Source organism: Helianthus annuus, chromosome 13, assembly GCF_002127325.2.
Source record: "Helianthus annuus cultivar XRQ/B chromosome 13, HanXRQr2.0-SUNRISE, whole genome shotgun sequence".
NCBI classification, from domain to species: domain Eukaryota; kingdom Viridiplantae; phylum Streptophyta; class Magnoliopsida; order Asterales; family Asteraceae; genus Helianthus; species Helianthus annuus.
This window is the reverse complement of record NC_035445.2, coordinates 3,543,184-3,556,749: the sequence shown is the minus strand read 5'-3', so window position 1 is coordinate 3,556,749 and position 13,566 is coordinate 3,543,184. Positions and strand designations below refer to the sequence as shown.

Here is a 13,566-nt window from a genome sequence, read left to right as displayed (position 1 = left end):
CGATATTCAAACGAGACTTCAAAAGTATAAGAAAATAAAAGTTGTTTATAATTTCGAAAGGAAGCACCATTCAACATGAGATCTTCACACGGTTTTGTTTATTTAAAAACTTTAAAATAAAAGTTGTTTATAATTTAGAATAGAAAACGACTTTTACATCGTTGGAATCCTATAAATACATACCTGTATATGCATTCATCTTCATTCTTCAATTCTATCTCTTCTTTTCATCATTAGCCATGAAAACATCATTCATTCTAAGTCTTCTCCTTGCTCTCTTTCTCCTTTCTGTCTCCGCCCAGCCCTTCGACTACCCTACCGCGAACCTTTCCACCACATGGACCAACAACGTGTCCGCACCCCACTCCGTGACCTTCACAGACGGCTCAACGGTCCGAGCCATCCTCCTTAGAGGATCATTCGGACCAAGGTTCGCCTGCGGGTTCTACTGCAACGGAACCTGCGACTCTTACCTCTTCGCAGTCTTCATAGTCCAAACCAATAGCGGGTCAGGCATTGTCCAACCAGCTATCGGCTTCCCGCAAGTTGTCTGGTCAGCCAACCGGGAACATCCGGTTAAACTCGGCGCAAAACTTAACCTTAACGAAGCCGGAGATTTAGTCCTACAGGATGCCGATGGTAGCGTTGTTTGGTCTACCAACACGGCTGGAAAACAAGTTACTGGCATGCAAATAACTGATACTGGAAACCTAGTACTTTTTGATTCCAACAACGTTATTGTTTGGCAATCTTTTGATCACCCGACAGACAGTTTAGTACCTGGGCAGAAACTGGTTGAAGGACAGAAGCTGATTGCTAGTGTTTCTTCAACAAACTGGGGAAAAGGTTTGTATTCTGTTGAAGTTACTAATCAGGGTTTGTTTGGTTATCTTGAAACGACGAACCCACGTCAAGTTTATTATAGTTATTTGGTCAATGGAGATGATACAAGTGATGAAAGAAGCTATGTTAGGTTCCTCAATGGAAGTTTGGCTTTGTTCATTCATTCAGCCGAGCCGAGTCGTCCGGATGGTGTGATTCGGGTGCCGCTAGCATCATCGGCTCAGTATATGAAACTAATGCCCGATGGGCATTTGATAGTGTTGGAATGGCAGTCGGGGTGGCGGGTGGTGGCGGATTTGTTTGGAGCTAGTCGCAGGCGTATGTAATGGATATCGGTATATGGAGATTACTTACTTGAAGAAAACATATTTGCTTTATGTATAAGTGTATAATAAATGGATGATAGTTAATTCCGTACGTGTTAATTTGATGTATACTATGTTGAATTTGAATAAGTTAAATAAAGGTGGATATTTGTTGTAATACATTTGGTGGTTGAGTGAGGAAACGTGAAAGAGAAATTAAAGGTCAAAAGTGTATTTTCGTGGAGAATAAGTGCTCTTTGTTTACCTCTTAAAGATGCTTTTAATGGTTCAGACATGTTACTTATTCAGCACTTAATGATTCAGACTGTTTGTTTCATGAGCAGATGTCTGAATGGTTTAGACGTTTGCCTCTGAATGGTTAAGATTTATACAGAGTCTGAATGGTTAAGACCTCTAATCTGAATTGATCAGACATTTGCCTCTGAGCGGTTAAGTATTATATAGGCTCTGAATGGTTTAGACATCTTACTGATTCAGCACTTAATGGTTCAGACCTCTTACTAGTTAGCACTTAACCAGAAAATACATACCCAAATCCATAATAGTGGAAAGTCACAAAAATAATATATTTTGTAAGTCAATGACGTAACGTAATTATTCTAAATGTCATCTCTTACTAATCAATCTCGATTAAGAGAAAGAGCAAAGTGCATGAAATTTCGAATTTTCTTCATTAGGAGGTATAAAAAAACCAAACGCACACCTAATGTAATGGATATGGATTTTTAGCCATTAACAAAGTAGACGTGTTGAAAATAGTCAATCATGAAAATAGTATCTTCTAACTATGACGACTAAGACTTAGCCAACACAGATACTAATGATGAATGTTATGAACTAATACCATTGCAAGGTATGTGAGTTGTCCTATATCGGTTGTATGGGCAACTAATATGGGGTTTATATATCAAATGGGCTCTATCACCCATCAGACTAGTCTTTTGGGTTGGTTCTCTCGTTTGGTATTTAACAGATTGAAACACTATAAAACGTGAGCTAAATTTAGCTAGCGATAAAATTTGTTAAATTTTAGACCTTGTTTCGCAAGTGAAATATCAAACAATGTAATTGTTCAAGTACACATCACGAATCGAAAGAAAACCAACACCAGAATTGCTTCAACTCAAAACGATTCTTTTCTTTTATTTGTGAATATCGATGAACAGAAACAGGATAAAAAGAAAGGTAAAAACGAAAAGACTGGATTTATATATCACTCTACAATTCAGGGGCGGCTATGAGGGTGTGCGGGGAGGACTTCCGCACAGGGTCCGTGATTTCGAGGGGCACGTGTTTTTTTAACTGATATATATATATATATATATATATATATATATATATATATATATATATATATATATATATATATATATATATATATATATATATATATATATATATATATGTATATATATATATATATATATATATATATATATATATATATAGAGGGCTTGGTTAGATAAGAAACCCCTTCTTTTTAAGAAAACTATGGATACCCATTCTGAACCATTGATTAGCTTACATCTAAGTTGATCAAAGGCCATGATTATTTTGGTGTTAATAAAAATAAAAGGAAATACAAAAGACTGCCAACATGTACCATCCAAGGGCATTTTCGGTAGGTAACATAAACATCAAATCACCATAAAAGCTTCTCTTTCTCTTACCTCTTTCTCTTTCCTCTTTCTCTTTCCCATTTCTTCTTCCCTGATCTTGAAGACAACCATAGCCACAACCATAAAAGCTTATCCGGACGGTTTGAAGACCCTTCTTCGTGTTCAGGTGTTGTAGATTAGAGAAACAATAACCTTTAGAGAGAGAACGATGACAAGATAAATGTTTTTAGAGAGAGAAAGTTGATGTTTTAGAGAGAGAAACAACAATCTTCATCATGTTCATCTATAATCTTTATTTTTTTAGAGAGAGAGAGATTTGAATGTTCAAGTGTGTGTGAGAGAAGAAGGTTTGAAGACCCTTCTTCGTGTTCATCGGACGGGTATAGATCCGGTAAGTGTTCTTGAAATATCATTTCACACTTGATTTTTTGTTGAAATGGTTGTTAATACGTTTTTATGTGCTGAAAGTGTTTTAGTAATGGTTAATGGGGTATCCATGGTTAATGTTCATGTATTTTAAATAAATCAAAAACTTTAGGATGAAATTTTGAACGAGTTTTTTTTGTTGGTTTGGTTGCTTGTTAGGGGCTTTTGATCTTAACAGTAGTTGTTCTTATGTTGGTTTGGGTTGCTTGTTTGGGTTTATGATCTGAACAGTAAGTGTTTTTTTTTTTGGTTGCTTGATTCACAGACTCAGGCCCATAACATGTGTTAAGCCCCCTGTTAGAATCTTATATAACGTGTGTTAATTTATAGAAACAAACCCATAAAGATATTCAATTGACAAGCTTGATGGATTTAAATAAATCCAAAACTTTAGGATGAGATTTTGAACGGGTTTTTTTGTTGGTTTGGGGCTTTTGATCTTAACAATAATTGTTTTTTTTTTTTTGTTGGGTTGCTTGATTTACAGAGACAGACCCATAACATGTGTTAAGCACCTGTTAGAATGATATATAATGTGTGTTGATTTACAGAAACAGATCCATAAAAGATATTGAATTGACAAGCTGGATGGATGTAGGCGACGTTAATGCGGGGACATTGAATAAGTCACATCCTTTGGGAAAGATGTCTTCGTTCATTTATAGCATGTGTTGGTGGTTCATGCTGTAACAGAACACCATGATGTAACGTGTAATATGAAACGAGCCATTTATGGTAACACATGTACCGGTAATTTTGGAATATATAATATTGTATTCATGTATAAGCTAGTGGTTTACAAAACACCATGATGTGTATATACTGATCTAACATGTGTTACAATTTGTCTGTTCGGAACATGTAATTGCTTAACATGTGACAAGGGTGAAAACAGTCGACGGGGGCGATGAGTTTAATGGGGAGCTTAGTTAATATCGTAATCTTGTTGTAACCCCACTTGTATACATATGATAACATGTAAGCATCCATTATAACCCGACTTGTATTCATGTATATGAAAGTGGTTTGCAAAACACCATGATGTGCATATACTGACCGTAACACGTGAACGAGTTAACATGGAACATACAAGTTAATATCGTAACACCGTATACCTGAATAAAATGTGTTAAGCCTCTGTTATACCTGAATACATTAGTATAAGCTAGTGGTTTCCAAAACACCGTGATGTGTATATACATACTGTAACATGTGTTAAAGTGACTGAAAATGTATAACGTGTGTTAAGCATCTATTATAACGTGTGTTAAGACTTCCATAATGGATGAATAAACTACAATAGTAACTTAAAAACAACAGAGTAAACATGATATAACGTGTGTTAAGCCTCTATTATAACATGTGTTAAGACTTCCAGAATGGATGCATAAACTTCAATAGTAACTGTAACAGTAGAGGTACAAATACGGGCGCCTCCACCATTATAATCTTGTTGTAACCCGACTTGTATTCATGTATATGAAAGTGGTTTGCAAAACACTATGATGTGCATATACTGATAGTAAAAACGTGTACAAGTTAATATGGAACATACAAGTTAATATCGTAACACCGTATACCTGGGATAAAATGTGTTAACCCTCTGTTATAATCTTGGTTTAACCTAACATGGTGTCATGTATAAGCTATTGGTTTCCAAAACACCATGATGTGTATATACATACTGTAACATGTGTTAAGCGACTGAAATGTATAACGTGTGTTAAGCATCTATTATAACGCGTGTAAAGACTTCCACAGTGGATGAATAAACTCCAACAGTAACTTAATAACAAAAGAGTAAACCTGATATAACGTGTGTTAAGCCTCTATTATAACATGTGTTAAGACTTCTAGAATGGATGCATAAACTTCAATAGTAACTGTAATAGTAAAGGTACAAATACGGGCGCCTCCAACAGAAAATGTGTTAAGTCTAGACCGTTTTAACATCGTGTACTAGAGAAAACAAGAAGAGTCTCACATTACATATTACTAGTAAACAAAAATACATAGCACTAATACGTGTTACATTGTACATGGGTTTCATGTCACATGTAACACATGCATGTCCTGAAGTTCAAACTATAACACGTGTTAGTTGTGTTGTGCTGTAACATAAACATGGTCATGATCCTTAAGCATCTGATCCACGTTTGACGAAACCAACGGTCCCGAGAATTGGATCTTGTTTCCCTTGTATCCATCACCATCCTAATAACAAAAAGATAAGATAACCGTTAAGTCGTTAACGACACATAACTATTAACACATTCATAGCCAGAAAATCTTTTTCTCAAACAACATCACAACTTTTTAGCTAAATTGCAATCTTTTTCTCAAATAAAATCACAACACAACCAAAAATCAGTTCATATGCAAACCAAGCATAACTTTTTAACACAAAAATAAAAACCTGTAAATTACATTAGCAAGTAACCCCTTTTAAGAACCATTTTAACAAAAAAAAATAATGTTTCATCTCTAAAACAACCATTACACAAAAACCTATTAACAACCAGGTTTTATGAATAATTTTTGATATTTTTTCGTCTTTTTTTTTTTTTTTTGAAAATTGTGAAAAGCAAGGAAACAAGATTAAATATTTCAGAGATTTAAACCTGGGTTGCCTAGAACACTTCTTTTAATTGACATATATGGACAAACCTGGAGCATTAAATTCCTCATCGTTTTGGAAGTCGCTGCAAAAGAACCGGTTTGGGAAACTACGGACCGGCGACATTAATTCAGAGGTTGGTGGATTTGTCTCCATTGATATTAATGGAGATGCTTGCTACTTTGGTGTAAATATGAAGTTTGGTGTTTCTCTGATGAGTGATGAAGAAGAGATAAAAGGAAAATATGAAAAAGAAATATGGGGGAGAGTGAATGTACGATTTGATGGGTTTGATGGGCAATTAATGAAAAGGTCACCTCATAATTCTTGGGGGTTAAAGAAATTTACTAATATAACCTTGATGTAAAAGTTAAAATAAAGAGATCAGTGCAACGTGGCAACATGCTAGCCACATATATAGTTTGCTAAGTTTCCTAAAAAAATGGGGTTTTTTACCAAGCATTATCCTATATATATATATATATATATATATATATATATAAGAACCGCGAGAACTACACCCCACGGAGCGCCGTTCGCCATGATTTTTTTTTACAAGTAGATGTGTGTATTATAAACACAGCCGTAAAAAATCATGGCGAACGGCGCTCCGTGGGGTGTAGTTTTTATATATATATATATAGGTAGAGGATCCTGTAAAAAGTGCCCAAAGTGTGAGAAGTGTGAGAAGTGTATTATAACACTATATATAACACTATATAACACCATATAAACACCGTATAACAATATATAACACCATATAATACCATATAACACTTTGTAATACTATATATCATTATATAACAAATATAACACTATAGGTTGTCTGATAGCATGTCTATGATAGATGTATAGTGTTATATTTGTTATATAATGATATATAGTGTTACATAGTGTTATATGGTATTATATGGTGTTACATACTGTTATACGGTGTTTATATGGTGTTATATAGTATTATATATAGTGTTATAATACACTTCTTACACTTCTCACACTTTAGGCCCTTTTTACACTATCCTTACCCTATATATATATATATGTATGTATGTTAATAAATAGAAATCGAATCAAACAGTATACATAAAATGATCTTTAGTGCAGTTGCGCGCGTGGTTTTGGTTACTTCTTTGGGCCCGGTGAGACCCGGGTTCGAGTCTCTTGGTTCACTTCTTTTTTATTGAGTTTCATTTAACAGTTTCCAATTATTGCACAACTGGTCCCTGCACTTAAAAGTTCTAAAGAATTACCAAATCAGTCCCTTCAATTAGGAAATTAGTGTAATCTAAAATTTATAACTGGGTTAGTTATTTCTTTTGTAATTATTAACGGGACTAACAAGTTTCATTAATAAAATTAATAATTTAAACCCGAAAAAACTAGTTATAGTAGTTTCTAAATACGCGACATCTAATATAAATAAAAAAAGTTCGTTTAGGATCCGGTTTTCAAAACGGATGGGTATCGGAGATCCGTTTTTGGCGGATGTTACACGTTGTTTATCGAATAATACAATTTTGTCATTTTCGTAAATGCCTTGTTTACCATTAAGATATAAGGACACATTTTTTTGACCTCGAACAGTATACATGAATTCTCAAGTACGTCACTGCTACAATTAAACCAAACCAAACCATACCCGACTTCTGTTTCTTTGATTCTAAATTTCCTATCTAATACGGAAGACAATTACTATATGTTAAAAATAAAACTGAATGAACAGTGATTTGGATTTTCTGATTGACCTTGGGAGGTTATCCCTCTTTGAGACACGTATCTTCAATTTTCACCTCATCTTTAAACCTCGGAAGAAGAGAGAGAAAGGAAAAGGGAGAGAGAATGGCGATGACTGGAGGATCATCACCGTCACACCACCCCGACGGTCACAGTTGCTTGCGACTATTCATTGGGCCATTTGGTGGTGGCGAGGCTTGATTGGCCTCCGGCTGACCTCCTCACCCCGGTTACACACCTCGCTAATGACGATGATGGTGATTATGTAGTGTTTCATTTGTGTAGTAAGCTGTGACCACTGTCGGTCACTTCCACTATCGCCACCGTCATCGCCGCCGCTGGTATGGCTGTCGCTTGCAAATCTGAAACCCTAACCTCCAAACCCTTCTTTCTCTTATCGGGTCTCTGTTGGTGGAATTTTTGTGTGGTTGGCTGTGTTTAAGCTGACTGTTGTTAGGCTGTGATGAGTATCAAATTCATATAGATCATTGAGAAAGATGGCGCGGCAAGGGTGGCGGATGGCAGGTATAGACCTGCAACCCACCTTGCAGCCAGCTTCACTCTGAGCCTTAGATTTGTTTTTACTGTGTCTTTGATTTTTTATGTTTCTCCAGTGTTTGCAAATGTGTTGATACATATGTGTTTGTGGTAACCTTTTCGCCGTATTGGTTGATTTGTAATAAGGAAAACAGATTAGGTGTTATTCAATTGGTAAATTTGGGGTTAATTCTTTGTTGAGAAATTTGTTCTGAATCGGTAGGTAAGTTTGTGTAGGTCAGCGGTGGTCCGATAATGATGATGGTGGTGGCGTTAACGGCGGCGATGGCAGTTTTACAACCTACTCGTCGGCGTCAACAACACTCGAAGACGACGTTTTCAACATTGTCGTGGCTATAGTCTTTGGTGGCAGCGGACATGGTTTTTTACGGAGAGCGACAAGGTATGTTACATCAGATGCTGTCATAGCTCTCTGACAATGATGGCGGTCAAGCGGTTAGGGTTTCGATCAACTTCCGGTAAGTCATTTTCTATTGCATGTTTGCTATTTGGTTAGATCGACTGTCCGTGAACCTTAATCCGACGACTAATGTTGATCTGATGAGTAGGTAACATCTGGTGAGGTTTCGGCGAAGATTCTAAGATTATGGTGAACACGCAGACGAAGTTTCCAAACCATTAAGATGCATCAGATTGTAATTTCTTGTAGATAATAATCACTAAGTTAACTTCGTTTGTCACAAAGAATATATGTCAAAATGTTGATTCTACTTCATACACATGTTTTATTTATGCTTATTGCTTCGGTGTGATGGTGTGGTGTTAGGGTTTGTTTGCCCTAATCAATTGGAGTTGGAGATAAGAACTGATGGTGGTCCAAGGAAGATTGATCAGGTAATTTTGTTTGTTTGAAGATGGTTTTAATGTTGGAATTGTGAATTAAATGTTTGCCCTAATTTTGTTTGTTTGAAAATGGTACTGATTGGGGTTTGTTTGAATTGTTTAGGATAAAGTTGGTTAGAGTGGGCCGGAAGTTATGGAGGAGTTCTTCTGTGGAAATCAGTTCGGGTGGGAAAGGGTTTAAAGAGAAGTACATGGGAGTGGGATCGGATGGGTCAGATTCAAGATAATATCTCCTATGCAGAAGAGGCAACAAGTTGAATGGGAAGTTGTATGTTCTATGTATTTTGTTACCATTAGGTTTTAGGTATTTTATTACCGACTTAAGTAATACACAAATGTTCATTAAAGTGACCATGTCTGATACTAATTATGTTTAAAGTTGAAGGCAATGAATTGTGAATTTCAAGATTATAAAGAAGAACTGTAGATTTGAAATAAAAAAAGATACATAGATGCTACATTATTGGGATGAGCTCGGTACCGACCGGTACCGAACCGGTTCAGTAAATTCGGTATTAGAACCGCTTTGGTACCGGTTCGGTGCCGGTACCGGGTACCATTTGCTCATCCCTACTACATTATGTAGTTGCCATTTAACTCATAAAACACCTGCCATACTATATTCACTCAATCACTCCATTCCTGATATCAAACATAAGACCTTTTGAATTAAAATGTTTATAGATCTTTTCTAGCTAACAGTCAACACAATACTTCTCTTTTGTAGTGTTGAATACTAACTACATAATACTTATCATACTTGTATTTATATGATTATTATTTTTTAATTTATACCTTATAGATAAGTTACCGTTATATGAGGATAACAGAAATTTTAAAATGAAACTGTTTGTTTCGGGAGGTATTGTTTTTGTCATTTACCCCATTTTCCTTTTGTTTTTTTTTCAAAAGCATCATTTAATCAATTCCAATTCATTGCCAGGTCTGAGTTCCGATTGGGTGTGAGACTTGCAGACCGGTCACGTGGTCGTGCGGTGACAGGTGGCTGTGTGGTTGTGGTGGTAAAATTCACGCCGAAGAGGAGGTGCCTGCCAATGACGCATCTACTTTTTTTTGTTTTTGTTTTCCCACAGTTACAAGGTTTCATCCTCTAATCGTAAATTATTTCAGTTTCTTGTGACATGATCAAACAATCAACGAAGCTCCGTCTTCATTATATATATTTGCTATGGGAACTGTAGGTGTTCTGAAAAATAATGGAAACAAAGACCTCCAGTAACACATTAGGAACTGTATGTGTTCTAAAATTGAATTATATATTTTTTGCTATTAAGCGTAATATCCAATTCTTGATTCGTTAAATCGCCCTCTCTTGGGCACTGATTTTCAGGTCTCCAGTAACACATTAGGAATTCCAGAACAATAAAAATTGAAGGGTGATTCTGGAAGTTAATTTAAAGAACTATCTTCAGGTCTTCTATGGTATAGGAACTGTATGTGTTCTAAAATTGAATTGCCAAACTATTGGAATGAGAGCAGAACAAAGTTGGTGTTGGATGGTGGATTTTGCTTTCCCCACACCAATTCCCATAGCAAAACTTTAGGTCTGTTTTTTACCATTATTTTCCACAATCACCCTTCAATATCCTTATTCTTACTTCTTTGGTATGGATCTTTATTGTTGTACAAGGATTATAAAGTGGAGAATGAAAGATTGTTACAAGGAGTGGAGAAGTATTTCATTGTGAATTACATCACACTTGAATCTTGAGTGCTTTTTTTCACTATGTTTTTTAATTAAATATGGATAATGAAGTGTGATCCCTATGGGACGAGTGGAAAAGATGAGAACAGTCTTGCGTTGACAACAATTTGATTGTTCTTGTAGATCACCAGAGACACGTCTTGCATCGCGTAAACACATTTACTACTAGACACGAGTAGTCGTTGACCTTTTACTACTAGACACGAGTAGTCGTTGACCTGTGATTTTTCCGCCGCAACGCGCGGCGGTGGTATAACACTAGTTAAACTAATAAGAGATAAGTTTAAATATTCAAATAATAAACTAATTATTATTTTTAAAATTCTCCTCCATACCACTTCAAGACAATTACCGAACCATCCTTGATACCCTTCATATATCACTATGTTTAATTAAACTTAGCCCTCACTTTTTATTCGTCGACTAAATTTAATTTGGACTTTTCATTTGCTGGTTGAATTTTAACCCTCGCTTTTACATCCGTCGCTTGAATTTAACCCCTACTTTACACGTATCTTATTTAGAATGGGTTTTTGGAAACCATTTTATTTTTAAGATTATTGTGTTGGCTAAACTATAACCTTCTTAGCTGACAAATCCATATGACATTTCCTGATTGAGCCTTTTGGACATGTTTATCTTGTAACGCCTACATGTTCATTTCCATGTCCATTTTGTTAATCTAGCCGGCCAACATTTCTATTTTCGTGATTTTTTTATGTAAAACTAGAGGGATGGAAGTGAATTGAACCAAACTAGTTGATTTTCCGTCCGCGCGTTGCGGCGGGGACCCAATGACTGCAAAACGCGTGTCAGCAACGGTAAGGAGATACCGAATATCAAAACATAAATAAAAATGACGTGGTAAGGATAGTCACTCCATCCTAAAAAAAACGATTTTAAATAACATAATATAATATAATAGGACCCACACGTCCTACATGTTGGAAATTCGGTTGTTTTCAGTTCAGTTATTACAGTGTTAACACGTTAAAATATGTACAGCCTATGGCATATCTTCATATAATCACATGATTTATCCTAATTAGAGACGATTACAAACTAATGATAGGTAGACGAGCAACAAGTTGTGCCGCTACCCCCTTTTGAATAGCAAACCCTACCCTGCTAAACACAAAATTCTGCCCCTTAACATGCGCAGTGTTACTGCATACCACCTGCTGAACCCGCTTGAGGAACCGCACTTCGTCAGGGGCGAGAGCGCCAAAGGTATCGAAAGCGAATGGGACGAACACGTGTTGATTCTCGATGCAAGCTTTTTCGTGCTTAGCTACTTTGCCCGCCTCTGCCTTGATTATCGCCTGTCCCGCCACAAACCCGTGGTCCCTTAGCCCAACGAGGGGGGAAGTATCGATCCGGAAAATCTCGAAATTAGGTACCGGCACCGAAAATACTCGGTACAATACAGTATGGTATTTGAAGGTAAAAATCAATAAATACAGGTATGGTGCTAGACCGGTGTCGAACCGAAAGTAACGATTTTGAAAACGCCAAAAGGTGGGTACCAAATTGGTACCGAAAATGATTTGGTATAGTAAATTTGGTACCGATACGATACCGGTTTGATTACAGGATTTGATACGATTTGCGCATCAATAATCTAAATATCCAAGTAAATTTTGCATGCTACAATTCATTAATTACAGAAAAAGGCAAAAAAGAAATCAAAATAAGTTGTTGTGTATATAAAAACTCATTCAAACGAAATACATTTTACTTACTGTGTGTATGAAAAGTAATCTAAACGGTGCAATTATTTGCTTTGCTACGTTGCTACAGGATTTGATGAGCTCGGTACCAACCGGTACCGAAAATACCGTTACCGAAATCCCCAAAAGTGGGTACAGATACCGAATATACTGGTTACGGTATGGTTCGATACCGGTCGGTACTGGTACGACACCGGTATTTGAGGGTAAATCGGTGAATACCGGTAACGAAAATACACTCAGTTTGATAAATTTGATACCGGTACCAGTACCTGATACCATTTACTCATCACTTAGTGATGTTACTATTAATTCATTTCTATTTTTAATATATAGGGTAATGTGTGTATGAAAAGTAATCTAAACGTTGCAATTATTTGTATTGCTACGTTGCTACAGGATTTGATGAGCTCGGTACCAACCGGTACCGAAATCCCCAAAAGTGGGTACAGATACCGAATATACCGGTTACAGTACGATTCGGTAGTAGTCGGTACTGGTACGACACCGGTATTTGAGGGTAAACCGGTGAATACCGTTACCGAAAATACACCCAGTTTAATAAATTTGATACCTGTACCAGTACCCGATACCATTTACTCATCACTTAGTGATGTTACTATTAATTCATTTCTATTTCTATTTTTAATATACAAGTGGTTACTGATCATTTCTTTCTATTTTTAATTTAATTTTTAATTTAATTTTTAATATATAGGGTAATTTTTAATATATAGGGTAATTCACTCAAGGGAGAGAATTTAACAGAGTAAAGTTTATTTTGTTTTATTTTATTTTTTCAATTACTTTTTTAACATATACTTTGATTTTCTGGCTAAATGTAATATATATCTTAGAAAAGAAATTAAATAGAAAGTTTTGTTAAAAACACTTTTTGGTCAACCTTGTGATAGAAATTTTAATTGAGTTCGAGTTTTATTCAAAATAAATTAATTTTTGGCATTTTAAATATGAAAAATACTTTATTTAGAATGTTACTTGATTCCTATATCAGAATGTTGAAAAAAATATACAAAACTTTGTATTTGGGAAAAATCAAATTATACACTAAATAATAATGTTACCTGATTCTTTATACTTATATGATAGTTCTTTTACTATTGCGCCTGCATCCTGTTATAGT

At 35.7% G+C, this 13,566-nt stretch overlaps 1 protein-coding gene and 1 long non-coding RNA gene across 9 annotated transcripts; both read left to right on the top strand.

Moving 5' to 3' along the window:
• Positions 1-219: 219 nt before the first annotated feature.
• On the top strand, positions 220-1,328 carry LOC110897277 (EP1-like glycoprotein 4). The gene has a single exon (XM_022144031.2). The coding sequence runs from the start codon at positions 240-242 to the stop codon at positions 1,167-1,169; it is 930 nt and encodes a 309-aa protein (XP_021999723.1). The 5' UTR covers positions 220-239; the 3' UTR covers positions 1,170-1,328.
• A 6,241-nt stretch (positions 1,329-7,569) lies between these two features.
• LOC110897278 lies at positions 7,570-10,772 on the top strand. Of its 8 annotated transcripts, XR_004876003.1 has the most exons (7): positions 7,601-7,906; positions 8,340-8,581; positions 8,672-8,758; positions 8,890-8,957; positions 9,070-9,234; positions 9,910-10,219; positions 10,318-10,772. It is a non-coding gene; the product is annotated as an uncharacterized LOC110897278 (long non-coding RNA). The 8 variants fall into 8 exon arrangements; XR_004876000.1 differs by having other exon boundaries at positions 7,570-7,906; positions 8,672-8,957; XR_004876002.1 differs by having other exon boundaries at positions 7,597-8,581; positions 8,672-8,957; positions 9,070-10,067; ... (1 more) ...; positions 10,318-10,531; positions 10,618-10,772.
• Positions 10,773-13,566: the final 2,794 nt, after the last annotated feature.